The 19,923-nt window shown below is 38.0% G+C and overlaps 1 protein-coding gene across 3 annotated transcripts in view; it reads right to left on the bottom strand.

Annotated features, from left to right (window-relative positions):
• Window positions 1-17,596, bottom strand: part of LOC104211273 (chloride channel protein CLC-e) — a 48,777-nt gene extending 31,181 nt beyond the window's left edge. For all 3 annotated transcript variants that reach the window (XR_707093.2, XM_009760304.2, XM_009760305.2), the window contains exons 1-4: window positions 17,159-17,596; window positions 16,361-16,742; window positions 5,253-5,453; window positions 941-1,407 (exon numbers count right to left, since the gene is read on the bottom strand). Coding sequence is in view for 2 of the 3 variants with exons in the window: in XM_009760304.2 (XP_009758606.1) it covers window positions 941-1,407; window positions 5,253-5,453; window positions 16,361-16,742; window positions 17,159-17,575 (1,467 nt within the window). In the remaining variant the exon portion in view is untranslated. The remainder of the gene's footprint in view (window positions 1-940; window positions 1,408-5,252; window positions 5,454-16,360; window positions 16,743-17,158) is intronic.
• Between the last annotated feature and the right edge of the window lie 2,327 nt (window positions 17,597-19,923).

Genomic DNA, 19,923 nt, shown 5'->3' with positions numbered 1-19,923 from the left:
ATTACAATATTACTTTCTCCCCCGTGGCTAGAATAGCATATGCCCGCCTTCTATATTAAGAAGGCCTTGTTTGTCGGTTGCGCTGGTCACTTTCCAGGAGCTATGTTATTGAACAAAACATGTGCTCCCAAAGACTCGAGGGAAAGAGAGTATAAAGGTAAGCGAGGAAACAATATCGAAAGTTGAATCTGATTTTGGATAGCAGATGAGGCATCCAATTAATCTAATCAAAGGACGTGAAACTGCATCGCCCAAGAAACTAAGCTTGACAGGGGACTGAATGAGAAGGGTACGAGCCGTCTCAATGATATGCTTATTCTTCCTCTCATCTATCTCAGTTGAGATTTCTGATAGAGAGTTTCTAAAGAAATCATAAGCTACTGAAACCGAGAAGAAAACATTCTAAGGCATTATCATTGGGAAAAATGCAAATAGAGACATCAAACTAATTTTGTATTGCAGCACAAAAACTTAGGAACACAAAAAACAACGGAGAACTATCTCTTGTTAAGAAAATCCAAGTACATCTTGAATAATTATCAATGAAACAACAAAAATAATGAAAATCCAAGGTTGAACTGTCTTAATAGGACCCCATATATCAAAATAAACTGAGGAGAAAACAGACTCTATAGAAACATGGAGTGATATGTTTCTCAAGTAGACACGACTCATACTGTAATGTAAAAAAATTAGAAACCTTTTCACGAAGTTTGGATAAACTTGAATGTCCTAAACCTATGTGAATTAAGTCTACAGGATCAATAACTAGACAGGCTGTGGAGGAGTTAAAGGACCTTGAATTTCAGAAGAATAGAAGAGAGGAAAGAAGTAGATTTGGGTGCTATATTCTCTTGCTCTCCTGTTATTACTTTTCAATAATAAAAAACTCACTTATCCAGATATGTAATGCTACTTCTAACAAAAGACAAATTCATACCAGGCCATATGCTTGTGGGGATGCAACTTCCAAGATGGAAAGATGAAAGATTGGATCAGCATGAGAGATAATGTAGCTAACAATTTTCCCATATGCAGTTCCAGTAGCAGCACCGATGAATAGAGATGGTGCATAGTAGCCTCCAACCAATCCAGAGGCTCGACATAATGAAGTTGTTACTATTTTGACAGCTACAAGCTGGAGCAACAGATCAGCGGAGAGGCCTTTCACTAGTGGGCGAGATTCTAGCAAAATATTAACATTCTCAAAACCCTGGTAAAGGATTTCAGGATATGCTAAAGCTACCAGCCCAACCAGAAGACCACCCAGGACAGGAAAAGCTGCTTTTGGCATGCCGCTGGTCGTTTGAATATTTTCCACTATTTGCAGCATAAATGATGTACAACTTGATAATGCCACTGAAACTAAGCCACAAAAGATGCCCAGCAGAAGATAAAGCGGCAGCTCTGAAATGGAAACCAAAAATTAACTCAATATTACATACCAAAAAGAGTTCAAAACACATTTGTACTTACCACACTAAGTAATAGCAATGACAAAAACGTGATTCTAAGAGTAATATCACGTGGAGGAAGACTGCATAATCCCTAATTGAAAAAAAGGACAATAATAAAATAAAAAAATGTTCATCTCCCTTTTGTAAGGTATGGTAACGTTGTATGCAAAATATATTCCTCTTTTGAACCGGTAATCTGAAAATTTGTTAGATAAATAATTCTAGACGATACAAATTAGAAAGAATTTATACCTTGATTAACCTTCCTAATCACTCAAAATAAGAGGAACATCATGTTAATGATAAATCCTGAGACTAGTTTATTTTGTTCTGGGAACATTCAGGCTATATTGGAGAATTAACATTCTTTGTATTTATCAGTTATTTACTTCATTTCATTGTAGATCGCCTCACTTTGATTTTATGCTAAATTAGAGCACTGACTTATAAGACGGTAGGGTTGTAAGAGAATGTTACACTTGTTCCCTTATTGGTTGTGTAAGGTTTTCAACAGGAATTTAAATGGTCCTGGGCTACTCTACTCATTGCCTTAAGGTTTTGAGTTGGATGCTCAGAGCCAAACTTCAGGGAGCCTGTTAGCACAACCGCTTTCTCTCTTCATATTCTATCACTTTGGACTTCTCTTTCTTAACTCATGTAACTGCTCTGGGCTTCTCTCTCTCTCCTAACATTGTCGTAGCATGTAAGTCCAATCATTAGCCCGTTGAGCCGAATTAATCTCGCTCTACGTAGCCCGTCATTGTTGAGCCTCCTCACTCTCTACTTCAAAAAGAACAAAAACAAAAAAAGGCAATTAGGTCAAATCAAATCCACATCTAAACCCTAAAATCTGGGTTATACGTGTGGGAGGGAGTTAGAAATGCTATACTTGTCATTCATTGGTTGTGTAAGGGTCTCCAAAGGAATTCAAATGGACCTAGCTATTCTATCAGAAGTGTTATTGAAGTTTTCACGAAAAAGAAAAAACAAAAAAAGAAACATGTTCTCATTCCGATCTTCTTTTTGGTTCATTTTATGTACAAAAATTCTAGAACTCCTAAACTATTACTCCTGATCAGTAAGTGATTAATGTTCTTTATTCATCGGAACGGCACCACAAAAGTGTTGGATGTTCACATGTACATATCAGTGCCTGTCAATTTAAAAAGCAAGGAGCTGAGAAATTATAGTCAGCTGCCTATGTCATTTACGTTCAGCATCTCTCACCAAAGAGCCAAAAAAATACAAACATTTGAATCTAAGCCTATGAACATGTTCTACCTTCCCTTCAAAACATTAAATAATTTACCCACCAAATAACCTACAAGATGCATGCAGAAATTGTGAACCACAGTCTTCTATTCTCCCTGTTGAGTTTTCTGTCGTACCAGCTCAGAAGCTTTGTCTGATGCTATTCACAAAAACAACCACTCTGCTTTTCCAACTAAGTTCCCAAATCTAAATTGTGTACCGAGATAAGAAAGACGATAGCAACTTGTAACAAGCCTAACGAAGTAGTGTTCATCTTTCTGTTGTTTTATCTATCAGAATCCGGTGTCTCCTGGATGATATTGAACCCTTGAAGCTTCATTTGCAACTGAATCAACCACTCTATCTCTTAATCCTCAAAATTCCTTCCGAAGAAGATGATGTCCCACCTTAGTTTGTCGTATGTTGTGCAACTGCATCGTCAGTTTAGAGCAAAACTATATAAATCTGGGCACTCAATTTTCAATGGGCTATGACCCACCGAAAAGCTGAGTGTTAGATGCCAATTCCTCCAATAAGTTCCTGCTTCCCTTCAGGACACTTTCACCATCAGGGGTATTCACTGGACATGAGCACCATTGACAGGAAGATTCAAATTTTGCTACAACCATATGCTGTGCAGATATTTAAAGTTTTGGGCACATTTCCGTGATCATTTAAATAAGATGCTCCTTTTCTGTATTTGCAGCTATTTTATACCCAAGCCTCCACTTCCTAGATTATATGACTTAACTCCACTTGACCAAAGGAAAGGAGGTTCCTTCCTTGAAACAGTTCCATAGGAAACCTTTTCTTAATTTGACAAGTCTCTTTACAACCTTAATGGCAAGAGGGTAAAGAGACATTCGTATGTATGGAGATTGTCAAGTACATTGTTAATGAGAGTAATCCTGCCACCAAAAGAAATCTTTCAGTAGCAATATCAAGATCAATATTGGCAATGGGTTGCAGACATCTTTTTGGGAAGATCACCGGATAGGGCAAGGAAGGTTGAAAGATATTTTCCTGACTTATTCCCTGTAAGTCTTCAAAGCCAAGCATTGGTAAGTCAGTCTGGAGCTCACAAGGATGGAGCTGGAACTTTAGAAGATCTTTGGATGATTGGGAGATAAACAGGGTTTCTATCTTCCTCCAAACTCTTGAACCTTTCAAGGGTACATCACAGACCATAGATAAAGTAGTTTAAAAGCTGAATAGAAAAGGTGCATTTTCAGTAAAAGAGCATACTGGACTCTACATCCTAATGTTTCAACAACTGAGGTGTGGCCTTGGAAACACATTTGGAGGGTTAAAACTCCTCCCAAAGTATCATGTTTTGTCTGGTTAGTGGTGAAAAAGGCATGTTTAACACATGATAACTTACAAAGAAGAGGTTTCCAGATTTGCTCAAGATGTTTTCTTTGTGGACAGGAAGTAGAAAGTAATGCTCACTTGTTCCTACATTGCAGAATCACTACAAATCCGTGGCACATGTTCTTTTATCTGTTGGGAGTTAATTGGGTCATATCTAGAACCACATTGGAACTTCTAATCAATTGGAAGGGAATTGGTAGAAGAAATGGATAAAGACAAATGGAAAATCATCCCAGCTTGTATATGGTGGATTGCATGGAACGAAAGGAACTCCAGATGTTTTGAAGGAAAAAGAAACTCCATTCAGAAGATTAAGATGGATTGTCTTTCCTTGTTTTATTTTTTTGGTGTAAACAAGAAATGTTTAGTGAGATAGGACACCTGATAGATTTTATAGGCAGCTTGTAATTTACCTTACATCAGGTGCTTGTCTTTTGCTCTTTTGGAGTTGTACGTACAGCTATTAGCACTAATGACCAACCTGGCGCTGATCTTATTATCAATACAAACTGTTACCTTTCTCCAAAAAAGATTAGTCATACGATGAACCTTTGTAAGAGTGATGGAGCATTGACTTGGATAAACTACAAGGATGACATAGAACCAAATTGGATTTATACTTGGTAGATTTGTCACAGAGGTTATATTTTCACTAAGAAAATTGACAAAACGTTACCACTCTAAAGAGTAACTTTTTACTTAGAACCAAACTAGCTATGGTGCCAACAAAAGCTTGAACTAGGGATAACCACTCTAAAGAGTAAGGCTTAAGGATAAGTATAACTGTACAAGTAAGACATAATATTGGAAGGAAGTTGTCCCAAAAGATCAATATAGAACACAATTAAAGCTAAGGGTCCTTATATAAGATACCAGCTATTTCAGATTAAGGTTTATTCATGGTGGTACATTTGCATTAGGCCAGTGTCTCTAGGAGTCTTCTTTAATCTATTTAGAGATTTGTACGTCAAAGTAGAACATATAAAGAACCTTGATATTATAGAATCCCAAAGTACTCAATATTCAAAAGAAATGGGACTAAATGAATTGAAATGGATAGTGATGATCTGTGTAGCCAACCCCAACTAGCTGTTGAAATGTAGTTGTTGTTGCTGTAAGTGACGGGTACAATTGTATTTAAGAATCAAACTCGAGAAAGAAGTCCAAAATTACCAGTAGGTGTACGGAAATCATATCCTGGGACCGCAAATGCAGGTTCAGAGCCAAGACCAATTTCTGAGACTACAGAAGCTATAACAGCACTGAGAATAACCATTGAAGTCGTATTTGTTAAGGACAAGGAGGACTCTGCAGGTGATGGCCATAACACAGATTCCACAGCAAAGAAACAGCCCCCGACAGCAGCATTAAATCCTTTAAAGTAGAAAACAAGGAGAGTTTAAAGTGACACAAACAGTATAACCATGGAGAGAAAATGACTGACAAGATATAACAGGAAAATGTTAGCAGAACAAGAATAAATTGCCAGAAAATGAATTCCTCTAAGGCAGCAGATGCTGAAAGCAGAAAAAACAAGAAAATGCTCATTGAACATCCCCGTATTAAGTCAAAACAAACCATAGTACAGGAACTATAGTACATTAGCTTATTAGCAAATAAGAATGACAAGAAATAGGTCACAACAACTTATTAAAAAAAAAAACAAATAGTTCTGTTTTATCACTCTTGCTTTTCTCCTGCAAAGTTTCCTAAGATGAAATTGCATTACGTGACATTCTCTTCTTCTTTTTTTTGGATAAGCAAACTCGAATAAGTGCCATTGTTTTTTCTCTTTTCCAGCAATGGCCACAAAAACGCTGAATTAAGTTCATAAATCTTGACCATTTAAAGGATTTTTAATCTTCCAACAAACAGAAAAAACCTTTGGTATTTTTCTTCCTCAAAAAGAATTGTTTGAGATCTGATTCCACAAATCATCCTTTAGGACTCGACAATTGTAAAGCATTTCATTAGTTTTGAAGCACCAGCTGGGTACATCCTTCTATTATGGCAGAACAATGGCAAACATTTATTAAAGGTATAATAAATCTAGTGAGGCAATGCAAGAAGCATTAGCTAAGACAAGGACAGAATGGTCATCTGCCATCAAGATGCCATTCCTGGGGAACCTCCGCTCACCAAGTTCAAGTTCTCACAACGCAAAAGGAAAAGTGATGTGGTCATGAAGGCATAGAGAATACTGTAGAACATTCAAGAAATGTTCTACTAATTGAGGTACTTCTTCATCAGGTGACTCTGCAAACATGGCAAAGTTGTCATTGTATTTGCAACTAGTTGATGACCAGTCTATTCTATCAAGTAGATAGAACTAAATGGTCCATTTAATGTAAGGTACTACTCAAACTAGCATTATTCAGTCAAAGGAAGTGAATTTCCCTTGACGAGTCGAACTATGTACAATAAGGAAACTCGACAAAGAAGTGGAATCTGGATTCGGAGCCAATTCGAGTAATGTATGGGACATCATATCTCTTAGTAAATAGAGTAGTCTACTAACAAATGAACTGCCCACCTTTTTCAGCCTCTTCTTGTCTCTTAACCTCTATTTAACACTCCACATAAAACCATATGAAAGGATTAGTGTCAGCGATAAAATTGCAGGAACAAAACCATACGAAGCCAATCCATGTCAACAATAAAATTGCAGGAACATATGAACCCATAAGCAGTTGCTTATGTTTCTGCATCAGAAGTCACCAGTTGAATTTGTGAATAAATTTCTCAGGATATGTTAGAAATTAAAATTTGATTTATTAAACTTCAAGTACTTCACCAAAAAAGGACCTGGCAGAAATTTGGAAATTAGGAAGCCTAGGTAACTTCTAAAGAACTAGTTCAACCCTGAAAATAAGGACAAGACTATACCTCTACAGAATGTGTGCCCCTTCCTGGACTCTCATAAAGACTCTGCAAATGCCTTGTACTGAGGCTCTCCGGGAATCACTCTAAACATGTTGGGTTAGATACTGGAAATATTGACAAAACTAAAAAGCAGGCTCAACCAAATAATTCCAGGTTTTTTTAACATAATTCCAGTTTCCAACTCGCGACTCAAGCTTAAGAATACTCTACATAAAGTAATTTGGAGTTTTTCTTGTCTAGCTATCCAACTTATGAGACAAGCTTTTGCTAATTCAACTTGAAGGGAGACAAAAGCCAGCTAGCAAACCATCCGCATCTCTACACTCTTTTTTTTAGAAGGTAACATATCCATATCTCAACACTCTACTACTACATAATTGGAAGAGACCTCAAGTGAAATAAGTCAATAACTACATGGTTATCCTAAATGTCAATTGTCACTAAAGACAAAAGTAACCACAGGCATTATAGAATTTACAATAACGATTGGTTATATCGGATGAAATAGAAAGATAGAGAACAAATAATGCACGTATGAGAAGGTTGACAAACCGTGTGCCCATATATGTGAAATAACATTTTAGGACTAGTCACCTTTCCGTTTGTTGAGCTTTTGATACAATGTGAAAACTTCACTAGTAAAATGTTAGGTCCATATGTTGCTGGGTAAGTGATACGCTTCTCACCTAACGGAGACTACATCAATATACATTCACTTTTCTTATCTAAACTTCAATTGAGTATTTTTCTTTAGATAGTTGCATAATATGACACTTTGAGTCCATTTTTCATTTTCCGCTCAAGGAATTTGGGAAATTTAACTTCTCCTATAGAGTAAGCTTGGACAAAATTAGTAGCTTGTGGGAGCCAAGTTGGCTGGCTCAACTTTATTGACAGCAAACGTCTGAAAAAGGAACTGGGGAAACAAAGCTTCAGAAATATATCATAGTACTTGGCAGAATGCAGGCACTGGAAATTAATAAGCTACTTATAGCTGATTGCAGTTCCTCTCAAAGTCAAGAAGTAAGCTGCTTTATTTTTGGGCACCCGGTGTCATTTCAGTGGTATCTTTTGGGGGGGGGGGGACTATTTGTTGGTTTTCTTGTTAGACTAGGCCCATTTGATAGTGGGTGATTCTTTTTATATTTTACTTTGGGCCAGTAATACCCGGCCGAATCTTGTATTTAATGAAGGCCTATTTTTTGTATAGGAACGGATTCATTTTTACACAGATAATCGAAATATCTAGAAGTCTCTTTTCTCTCTTTCTAATGGAAACACTCGTGTTCTAATCTCTCAGACTCTCAATCTGAGAAATATGTCAAGTTTACATGGTATCAGAGCGTAGATCCTTCTATGGCACGTTCTCCGCTTTCAACCGGTCCTGTTTTCATCAATTTCGAAGGTGTATTTCATTCTAGGTGATGTCTGACTCATTTAGGGTTCAAGTCAGTATTCTTCAACCATTTCTACTGATTTTTTGTTGATTTCTTAGTCGGATTCTCACATATTCAACATTTGTGATCTCAAATTGTTTGGTTGGTCATGTGATTTGGGGATTTCGTGGTTTTCATCTCGAGCTAGGGTTTCGAAGTCGTCTACTGTCAAGCCGGAGATTCTTCTTTCTCGTTTGTGATTGAAGGCTATTTTCTCCTTTCCTATCGCGAAAAGAGCTGGGTAACTTCGTATCATTTTATTCACCATTATTGTGAATTGCATGCCTATTTGATCTATGTTAGATAGTTATGTACATAATATGAATTAATCCTAGTCTTATAAATAGGGCTCATTGTATTATAATTAAATAGAATATCAATAATATAGATTTTTCTCCCGTACTTTCTCACATGGTATCAGAGCATTGGTGAGATAATTATCGTTGTGCGTCATTCCAACGACATCCGGGAAGAAATCAGTCGTCACCGTGCAATTTTCCGGTGACATGAGTAGTTGTTCGCATCAAAACCACTTTTTACCAGTCTTGTGCATAAACCAACACCACCACAGTGTTCTCCATCTCCGGGGGACCAAACCCCACCGGAAAAACCCCACCCACGCGCCATCACGCGCCAACCAAAGTGATTTTTTTTCGGCGAGATCTGCCCACGCGCCGGCGCGTGGACCTCCTTCCGGTCAGTTTCTGAAAAACTCCTTTTGGACAACCTTCTTAGGACATTATTCCGAGTCGGTCTATTCAAGTTTCATCAAATTCCGGCAACCTTTTTTATTTTCCAGCGAGTGAACAGTGTTTTCCAAAAAAAAAAAAGGGTGTTCTGATTTGGCATTCAAAGGTTAACCACACAAGTTGTAATCAAGAATTTGAGAAATTGGTTGTAGCAAAATGGAATCCAATACTACGAAGAGTTGGATGGTTTCTCTACCGGATTATATTGAGTTCCTTCAGTTCAAAACATGTAAACAAACATCTTCAGGGATAGCTTCCGTTGCTCAAACAGATAGTAGTGTGACTTGTGTCTCCCAATCTTCAACCTCTGAGTCTTGGGTCATTGATTCAGGTGCATCTGATCATATTTTTGGTAACAAATCTCTTTTCACTACTATTTCATATTCTCAATCACTCCCAACAGTCACAATGGCTAACGAGTCTCAAACCATGGCAACTGGAATAGGCCAAGTAAGTCCACTTCCTTCCTTACCTTTAGATTCAGTTTTTTATGTTCTCGTTAGTCCTTTTAATTTCATAGCCGTTAGTCGCTTAGCCAAATCACTTAAATGCTCTGTTTTATTTCTTGATGACCTTGTTTTTATACAGGAACGCAGTATAGGGCGGATCATTGGTACCGGACGTGAATTAAATGGATTTTACTACCTTATTCTTGCAAAATCACATGGACTCACATCTTGTCTTTCTTCAACAACTTGTCCTGTTACTGATTCACCAGATCTATTACATAAACGGTTGGGACATCCCAGTTTGTCAAAACTTCAAAAAATGGTATCTGGTTTATCTCACTTGTCCACTCTAGAGTGTGAGTCATGTCAGCTCGGTAAGCATACCTGCTCCCATTTCCCTCGCCGTCTTGATAATCGAGCAGAGTCACCTTTTTACTTTAGTCCATTCAGATGTTTGGGGTCCTAGTCAGGTCAGTTCTACCTTGGGATTCCGCTACTTTGTCAGTTTCATTGATGATTATTACAGGTGCACTTGGATATTTTTGATGAAAAATCGATCTGAGTTGTTTTCTACTTTCCAGACCTTCCACGCTGAAATTCAAAATCAATTTGGGGTTTCTATCCGCACATTTCGTAGTGATAATGCCTTAGAGTATTTGTCTTTCCCATTTCAACAGTTTATGAACTCTCATGGGATTATTCATTAAACATCTTGTCCATACACATCCCAACAAAATCGGGTAGCTGAAAGAAAGAATAGACATCTTATTGAAACTGCTCGTACCTTACTCATACAATCTCACGTTCCGTTGCGTTTTTGGGGGGATGCAGTTCTTACATCTTGCTATCTTATTAATCGTATGCCATCTTCAGCTATCCAGAATCAAGTTCCATTCTCTGTCTTGTTTCCCCACTTACCTTTGTTCTCTCTTCCACCCCGTGTCTTTGGGAGCACGTGTTTTGTTCATAACCTTACTCCAAGAAAAGATAAATTAGCTCTTCGTGCTCTTAAGTGCGTATTTTTGGGTTACTCGAGAACACAAAAAGGATATCGATGCTATTCTCCTGACCTCAGGTGGTACCTTATGTCTGCTAATGTTACCTTCTTTGAAACCCAATCATACTTCACCAGTCCAGGTAATCACTTAGATATATCTGAGGTGCTACCAGTTCCATCTTTTGGAGATTCAGTCACTATCTCCCATTCATCTTCACCTACAGCTCTAGCTCCAGCTTCACCACCTACAGCTCCAGCTCCAGCTCCACCACCTATAGCTCCAGTTCCACCACATATAGCTTCAGTTCCACTGCCTAGTCCAGTTCAACCTTCTACAGCTCTACCACTCCTGACTTATCATCGTCGTCCGTGCCCAGCATCAGGCCCAGCTGATTCACGTCCTGCACCTGATCCTGCTAATACCGAGCAATGGCTGTGGCAACTTGTGAGCTAGTTTGGATCAAACATTTGCTTAATTAGTTGAAATTTGGTGAGGTCAGCAAGATGGAACTGGTGTGTGATAACCAAGCTGCCATTCATATTGCATCAAATCCGGTGTTTCATGAGAGAACTAAACACATTGAGATTGATTATCATTTCGTCAGAGAAAAGATACTCTCATGAGATATTGCTACAAAGTTTGTGAAGTCGAATGATCAGTTTGCAGATATTTTCACCAAGTCCCTTACTGGTCCTTATATTAGTTACATATGTAACAAGTTCGGTACATATGATTTGTATGCACCGGTTTGAGGGGGAGTGTCAGATAGTTATGTACATAATATGAATTAGTCCTAGTCCCACATAGAATAGGAGTATGATATGTATTGTATAAATAGGGCTCATTGTATTATAATTAAATAGAATATCAATAATATAGATTTTTCTCTCGTGCTTTCTCACAATCTATATGTGTGTATCTGTATTGTGTTGGTTGATTGACAATCTGTTGAAAAAAATGGCAAATGATAATAACACTAGTGCTGATGCGACTTCTTCTACTCCTTTACGCCTAATTTTCCATGAAGATGATTATACCCATCCCTGTCGCCCCTTATATGTCCATCCATCAGACGTGCTGGGAACTTCCTTAGTTTCCAGTCCTTTTGATGGAAGCTGTTATGGCAATTGGAGACGTAATGTCCTAGTTGCCTTGTCTATTCGTAACAAGCTAGATTTCATTAATGGTACTTCTCACAGACCTCCTGAAGGTTCTCCTCTAGCCAGACAGTGGTAACGTTGCAATGACCTTGTGGTCTCTTGGTTGACTAACTCTATGTCCAAGGAAATATCCAAGAGTGTTGAATACTCTGAGTTTGCTAAGAATATTTGGACTGAGTTAGAAGAGAGGTACTAGGATCTTTGAGCTAAAGAAGGAACTGGCTCATATTTCCCAAGGGTCCATGGACATAGCATCATATTTCAACAAAATTAAACGACTATGGGATGATATTGCATCTTTGTCTGCCGGGAGAGTTTGAATGTGTACTTGTGGGGGTAAATATGCTGAAGACAGGGAACAAAAGGTCTACCAGTTCTTTATGGGACTGAATGATACTTATGTCCAAACAAGAAGCAACATCATCATGATGAAGCCCTTACCTTCCATTGGTAATGTATATGGGATTTTGCTATCTGATGAGAAACAAAGACAAATTTCTGCTAGAACTCAATATGCCTCAAATTCTGCTTCTGTATCCAGGCCTCCTCCCTCTCCCAAAATAAATTTTGAACCTCAAAGGTCCGGTACTACCTCTAAGGGATCTTTTGAGCTTCACATGTCTACTATTGTAAGAAACCCGGACATAGCATTGATAAGTGCTATAAGCTCAATGGCTTTCCTCCAAATTTCAAATCAAATAGATCTCCTCCTCCCAGAAGGTCTGTTGCCCATGTTGAGGTGGATACCTCTGGTGGTTCTGCAATGTCAGCTGGTCCTGAAGGTGCCTCTGCTCCTGAACAGTCCTATCCAGTTCCTGGTCTTACCAAGAACCAATATTCTCAGCTAATGTTACTTCAACAATCTCAACTGTCTTCATCAGCATCATCTACTTCTTCAACCAACTATCTTGCTTCTACCAACTTTGCTGGTGAGTTATTACCTCACAAGGGTTGTCTTATGGTGCATTTATGCTGACTAAGATAGATAGTGTAGTTTGGGTAATAGACCCTGGGCATCTGACCACATGACCTCCCTTAAACATTTGTTTTTTTAATGTTCAAACACTTCCTGTACCATACCTTGTCTCCCTTCCTAATGGGTATAAGGTTAAGGTCACTAATATTGGTTCCTTAGCCTTGTTCCCTGACTTGATTCTTTATAATGTGCTCTATATTCCTAGTTTTCAATATAATCTCATCTTTGTGTACAAATTACTTTCCCATGATGATGATATTGTACAATTTACCAAGGCTACTTGTACCCTACAGGGCCCTTCAGTGAGGAAGCCAGTGGTTCTTGGTAGATTGGACAATGGACTCTACAAACTATTTCAGAATGCCAGGCCTCCAACATCATCTCCTTTACCTCTTTCTAATTTCCTTATTTCTTGTTTGCTTAATTCAGTTTCTGCTCCTATTTCTGTACCTGATGATACTCCAATTGTAAATACTAGTACTGCTTTGCATAATGTGAATAAAGATGATGTTGTTTGGCATTACAAACTTGGCCATATTCCCTTCTATAAAATGAAATGCATTTCTGGTCTTAATTGCAAACTGTCTTCCAAACGGTCATTCACTAGTCCGGTTTGTCCTTTAGTGAGGCAGACCAGGTTGTCCTTCCCTGATAGTTCTATTCACTCCACCCAGCCTTTTCAGCTAATACACATAAATACTTAGTGACCCTATTCTACTCCTACCTATAATGGTTCTAGGTATTTTTTAACCATTGTAGATGACTACTCTAGGGCTACTTGGACACATTTAATGGGTGCCGCAATGCCTTTGATTTGCTTAAGGCTTTCATTGCTATGGTTGAAACCCAATTCCAATCTAAAGTTCAAACTGTTATGAGTGATAATGCTTTGGAACTGGGATCTAGTTCTTCTGGTTGCCTTTTCTTTTCAGAAAAAGGGATAGTACACCAAACCTCCTGTCCTCACACCCCCCAATAAAATGGTATTGTGGAAAGAGAACACAGAAATTTACTAGAGACTGCTAGGTCACTTCTGTTTCAGTCTCATCTACCACTTAAATTTTGGGGTGACTGCTTTTTAACTGCCACATATTTGATTAACAGATTTCCTTTTCCTCTTCTTAATCACAAAAGTCCCTATGAATTGTTTCATTCTTCCACCCTACTTATCACCACCTTAGAGCTTTTGGGTGCCTCTGTTACTCAACTGTCACCACCCCTCACAAAGACAAATTTCATCCCAGGTCCCTTCCTTGTGTTTTCATTGGCTACCCTTTTGCCAAAAAGGGCTACAAGCGCCTTAATCTTCAGAATAACACCTGTTTTGTATCAAAAGATGTCATTTTTTATGAACACCATTTTTCCTTTCTTTCAATCCTCTCATGTTGTACCTCAAGTCTTCCCCTTTCCCTTTTCTGCTTGTTTTGATGAATGTTCCTTTCCGTCTTCTTCCTCTCCTTCTTCTCCTTCACCTTCTCCTTCTACTGCTTCTCAATCTTCTCTGTTCCCACTTCCATCTCTTCTCCTTCTCATGATTCTAACTCTCTTGTACCTCCTCCTGCTTTGAGAAGATCTTCCGTGCCACACAATCCAGCCAACTATCTCAAGAGTTATGTCTGCACCTCCACTTCTTCTCCTCCTCCCTCCAGGTCTATTTCTAATGCTCCTTCTCTTAGTCAACTTCATGTTCCTGAGCCTTATTCTTACTCTCAGGCTGCAGCTGTTCCTGAATGGCAGGCAGCCATGAGATGTGAATTTGAGGCCTTGGATGCCAACAGAACTTGGGACATTGTTGAATTGCCTCCTGGCAAGAAACCTACTAGTTGTAAGTGGGTATACAAGGTTAAATATAGGGCTAATGAAAGTATTGAGAGATATAAAGCTAGGTCACTCAAGTTGAGGGTATTGACTTTAATGAAACTTTTTCTCCTGTGGTCAATATGTCTATTGTCAAAACTCTGATTGTTGTAGCTGTTAAACAACACTGGCCCCTCTTTCAACTAGATGTGAATAATGTCTTCTTACATGGGGACCTTGATGAGGAGGTATTCATGAAGCTGCCACCTAGCCTAACTGTTCCTCACTCTTCTTCTGCTCCTTTAGTATGCATACTCCAGAAGTCTCTTTATGGTTTAAGACTGGCTTCAAGACAATAGTATGCTAAATTATCTCAAGCCTTGTGCTCTAATGGCTTCTCTCGTTCCTTGAATGATTACTCTGTTTTTACCAAGGGTTCTAGGGATTCCTTGGTCATCTTGGTTGTCTATGTGAATGATATCATATTGACTAGGTGTGATCTAGCTGAATTGGCTGCTTTGAAGTCCTTTCTCAGTGACCAGTTCAAGATTAAGGACTTGGGCTCTCTTAATTACTTCCTTGGCATTGAGGTTTTATACATTGATTCTGGGGTTCTTCTTCATCAGAAAAAGTTCATTCATGATTTGCTGGCTGATTTTCATTCCTCGAATTGCTCTTCTGTCACTTGCCCCCTTGAATTGAATGTGAAGTTAAAAGCTAAGATTGACACTCCTTTGCCCAGGCCTGAAGAGTACAAGAGTCTAATGAGCAAGCTGAATTTTCTGATACGCACAAGGCCTGACCTTAGTTTTGTTGTTCAGCATCTGAGTCAGTTTATGCAGTCTCCCTGTGTTCCTCACATGCAGGCTGCCCTGCACTTGCTAAGATACCTCAAGGGCACTTTTGACTTTGGAATCTTCCGCAATAACTCTCCAGACTTGTCTTTGCAGCTTTATTGTGCAGTGATTGGGCTTCTTGCCCAGACAGCCGCAGGTCTGTCACTGGTTTTTGTATTTTTCTTGGGGGCAGCTTGGTGAGCTGGAAATCAAAGAAGCAACCTGTTGTCTCACTATCATCAGTTGAAGCTGAGTATAGGTCCATGAGTAAGGCTGTTACAGAGGTGTCTTGGCTCACCAAATTATTGTCTGATATTGGAGTTTCTCCTTCTTTACCTGTTCCTTTATTTTGTGATAATCAAGAAGTCCACATTGCAAGAAACCAAGTTTTCCCTGAACGCACTAAACACATTAAGCTGGACTGTCATTTTGTTCGTGGCAAGCTTGGGGATGGCCTGATCAGTCTACTTCACAACTCCAGTGCTTCTCAAGTGGTTGATGTTCTTACCAAAGTGTTACCTGGGCCTGCTCATCATTTTCATATTCGCAAGCTAGGGGTTGTGTCATCCTCCAGCTTGAAGGGGGTTGTTAGACTAGGCCCATTTGATAGTGGGTGATTCTTTTTATTTTTTACTTTGGGCCAGTAGTACCCAGCCCAAGCTTGTATTTAATGAAGGCCTATTTTTTGTATAGGAACAGATTCACTCTTACAGAGATAATAGAAATATCTAGAAGTCTCTTTTCTCTCTCTAATGGAAACACTCGTGTTCTAATCTCTCAGACTCTCAATCTGAGAAATATGTCTAGTTTACATTTCTAATGCTTTTGCTTGCTTAAGGAGTTCACCTTTTTTACAGTTTATTGGTTTGAGTGCAAACACACTTGCATTTACAAAAAGGCTTCCCAGGAAAGAGGACAGCATACAACAGGCTACATGTAATTATAAGGAAAATGTACCATGTATGGTTCAGAACCAAGAATAATATGGGGAACAAACCAGAAGCGATTCCAGCAGCTGATCCAGCAGCCTTGAGTGACAGCTTTCTACGACCACCTTTATCAAGCAGAGCTCCAACTCCCTTGGCAACAGATGTGCCAATTTCAACACTAGGGCCTTCTGGTCCTAAGGAATTCCCAGTTCCTAATGTGACACAAGCGGCCATTGTCTTCAAAACTGGTCCCAATACAGATTTAACAGATGATGTCCAACTTCCTTCAGTTGAAACCTCCAGAGTGGCTCGGAAGGCATTCAAAAAGCTGACTACCAAACCGCCACAAGCTGGTACTAAGATTACACGTTGCCAATGTACTCCAATGGGCTCCTCTGAAGCAGCTCGATATGGAATTCCATCCCAACAAAGATCACGTATTTCATGAACCTAACCAAGGGAGATATCCGTTATATGACCACAAATTGAACATTCTCTTCAGTTCTCTTTTATATGGTGACAATATTGTTAAATTACATGGGTTGCTGATAAATATTAGGTAATCATCGGGCGCTGCATAATCTTTTATCAAGAGCCAAATTGTACGTCTTGAATAACAAAATGACTTATAAATGAGACCAATTTAGATTATCTGTTTCTGAACTAACCTGGATGTTCTAAGCTGGTAAGTTTAAAATTCAGAATATCAGCATATTTTACTAATTTATGTGAATTTGATGTATAGGACACTCCTCTGATAAAATGTACAATAATTTAAAGTAGGCAGGGGGCTGATTGACTGAGGCCAAGTAAGTAAGGAGGAATAGTACATGAAAAGAGAAATGAAAGACCTATAGCGCACGTACCGCAGCGTTGAAAAGAACGACACTGATACCGGTGAAGAGGCCAACAAAGCAAGCCGAGATTATAGCGGTATTATTGCCTTGTGGGATAACTTCCTCGAGCAGAGATCCTATCTGGATGCCACTATCACTATCGACTTTGCTGCTGTCGCACATATCTTGTTCTTTTTCAATGTTTCCGTCAGAGGAACGCCCCGGAGGAAGAGATGGTCGTCGAGCCCAAGGCCAGCAATTTGGATGACGACCCAACAACTTCCGTGATTCATTGTTTAACAGACGAGCAAACCGAGGGGCGGAGTGCGTGACTGACTTTTTTAAAGCTTTGTCGTTACAGAAAGATATACAGATATGGCGAGGAGATAAGGAATTGAAGAGCGAATTAGGAGGATTGTGCAGCACAGTGTTTTGGCCGCTAATCATAGCTGTCTGAAGCGTACAACTTCGTCAGACCAATAATAAAAATGTCAACATATTTTATTCTACAATATAATGTTATCACAATTTTTTTTGGATTTTAACCGTCTACTAATGCCGTTAAGAAAAAAAATCGCTTTTTTAATGAGGACTTTCATTTCCTTTTTCTTCTTTTTTTTGTTTGTGGGTTGGCTTTTATATTTACTAGTTTTTCGATGGAATGTGTATACCAAATTATGTAATATATAATATTATAAAATAATATAATATTATTAAATAAAATTTGAATAAATAATTATACATGAAAAAATACAAGTTTCTATGAATTATCAATGTGGATCGTCGTATAATGATTTGTTTGTCGAGGTAAAGATGATTAGATATCATTTGAAACTATGAAGATGAACAATTAAAGTTTAATCAGACATAACTATTTATTTTATTTTGTTGTAATTTTATGAGGTACAATTACATAATCAATCGTTTCTCACTTAATACTTATAAATATTATTCACAATACATGATCCTTCTTGCAGTGGCATAATCCTTTTTACAACTATCATGAACATTGCCAATTGAATTAGTCATTTTTGATATCATTAATCGTCATTCTTGATAGTCCTTCTATTTTCATAATAATGAATAGCGTTGTTTTACATTGCTTGAGCCTTATGATACATATATAATCATTTACATAATTAGTGTTTGATTAATCTAAAAGTATAAATTGCATAAAGAATATACATAATCGTTCAATTGATTAATATCTCTTTCTTACAATTTCAGTATTGTAACATTTACTATGAAACAATATTATGGCGTGAAAATCACAGCATTAATCTCTTGACTAAGACACTTCACTTTTGGTAAAAACATAAAATTCTTCAAGACCTTGCAAACATTTTATTGAATCGATAATCATTCATTACATATCCCGTATTTGACAGACCTCAAACCCACACGAAGCATGCGTGTAAACCTAATTAACCAAACAAGAAAGAAAACATTCATAACCTTTGTAATGCATTTTAAAATTCAATTGACAAATAAAAAAATAATTTACATATTCATAAACTACACTAGATAAAAGAAAGAGCATAATCTTCGTTCAATCAAATACCCCAACTCAAAAGCTTTCTTGTTCTATGGGAATTCCATAAATTCTATATTTCATTATTATTTCTTCCTGCTAATCTTCCACCTATAAATGACTACCTATAATGAGAAAAAAAAAGATAAAAATCTTTTTGAGAAAATAAAGATGAAATTTTATTGTTTGACCAAAAAGTGTTTAGTCTTTTAGCTAAACTAATTATATAAAATGATAATGGGTAAATTCTAATTAAATATAATAAGTCCTAGATCCAAGATTGATTGATATCAATAATATAAAAACCGCATTCAAGCTATTAAATATCAAGGGGATGTTTAATGATATTGTTATGAATGAATGAGGGGATAGTGACAAGCAATAAATATGATAAGTGACAATAAATGTCAATAGAGAGAATGACTCACCCAAATATTCAATGGGGTGGATGATTCTCCCTCTGACAGTGATGTAAGATAACCAAATGTGGGAATATAGAGAACTTTATCGGATCTAATGTGAGAAAACTTGAGACAAACAACAAATCGAATCTTGTGTAAACATAATGTTTGTAGTTACTTGAGAAACAACTTTTCTAGAGAGGGCTTATTATATAAAATATTACATACCCCTTTCTTTCTCTCTCTCTTCCTACTTATATAGGACATATCCCTTACCTACTAAAGTACAAATGCAGAGAATATTCTGCAGAATATTCCTTTAAAATATCTTATTGCTAAACTAGCCGTTTTGGCAAATATGAATGCTCGACCTCGACCTTAGCTGCTCGGCTTGCCAATGTTACTTCTTAAGCATGACCTTGGCCTAATTGATTCTTGATTGCCCTCTTTTAGGCGAGGTCCCTTTGATCAAATTTTTGACCCATACAGTTAGTCCCTCCGCCCGTCGGGGTTGTCTTTGGACGAGCTCGATGAGCGGACTTCGCTAGTTGTAATTTTGAGAAATCTGAGCACGTTGGCCGAGGAGTGACCCTTTTATGGCGAGATGATGATGTGGCGTTTCAAGAGCCACATCTAACTGTTACGTCAGTTTGAAATAACGTCATTTCATCATGTGTCATTACGGCGCATGTTCCTAATATGCTACGTAGTTTCCCGTGCCTCTTTCGTTTCGAAATTAATGAGGCGGCGTTTGGACTTTCTCATTCAGGGTGCCCATATTCTTATAAATAGAGATGGACATTTCTGACTTGAGCTGTTGCATTTCTGAAGCTTTTAAACCCCAAGCTTTTCCTTCTTCTTGA

This window comes from Nicotiana sylvestris, chromosome 1, assembly GCF_000393655.2.
Source record: "Nicotiana sylvestris chromosome 1, ASM39365v2, whole genome shotgun sequence".
In the NCBI taxonomy this organism is placed as follows: Eukaryota; Viridiplantae; Streptophyta; class Magnoliopsida; order Solanales; family Solanaceae; genus Nicotiana; species Nicotiana sylvestris.
This window is presented reverse-complemented; position numbering and strand designations above follow the sequence as displayed.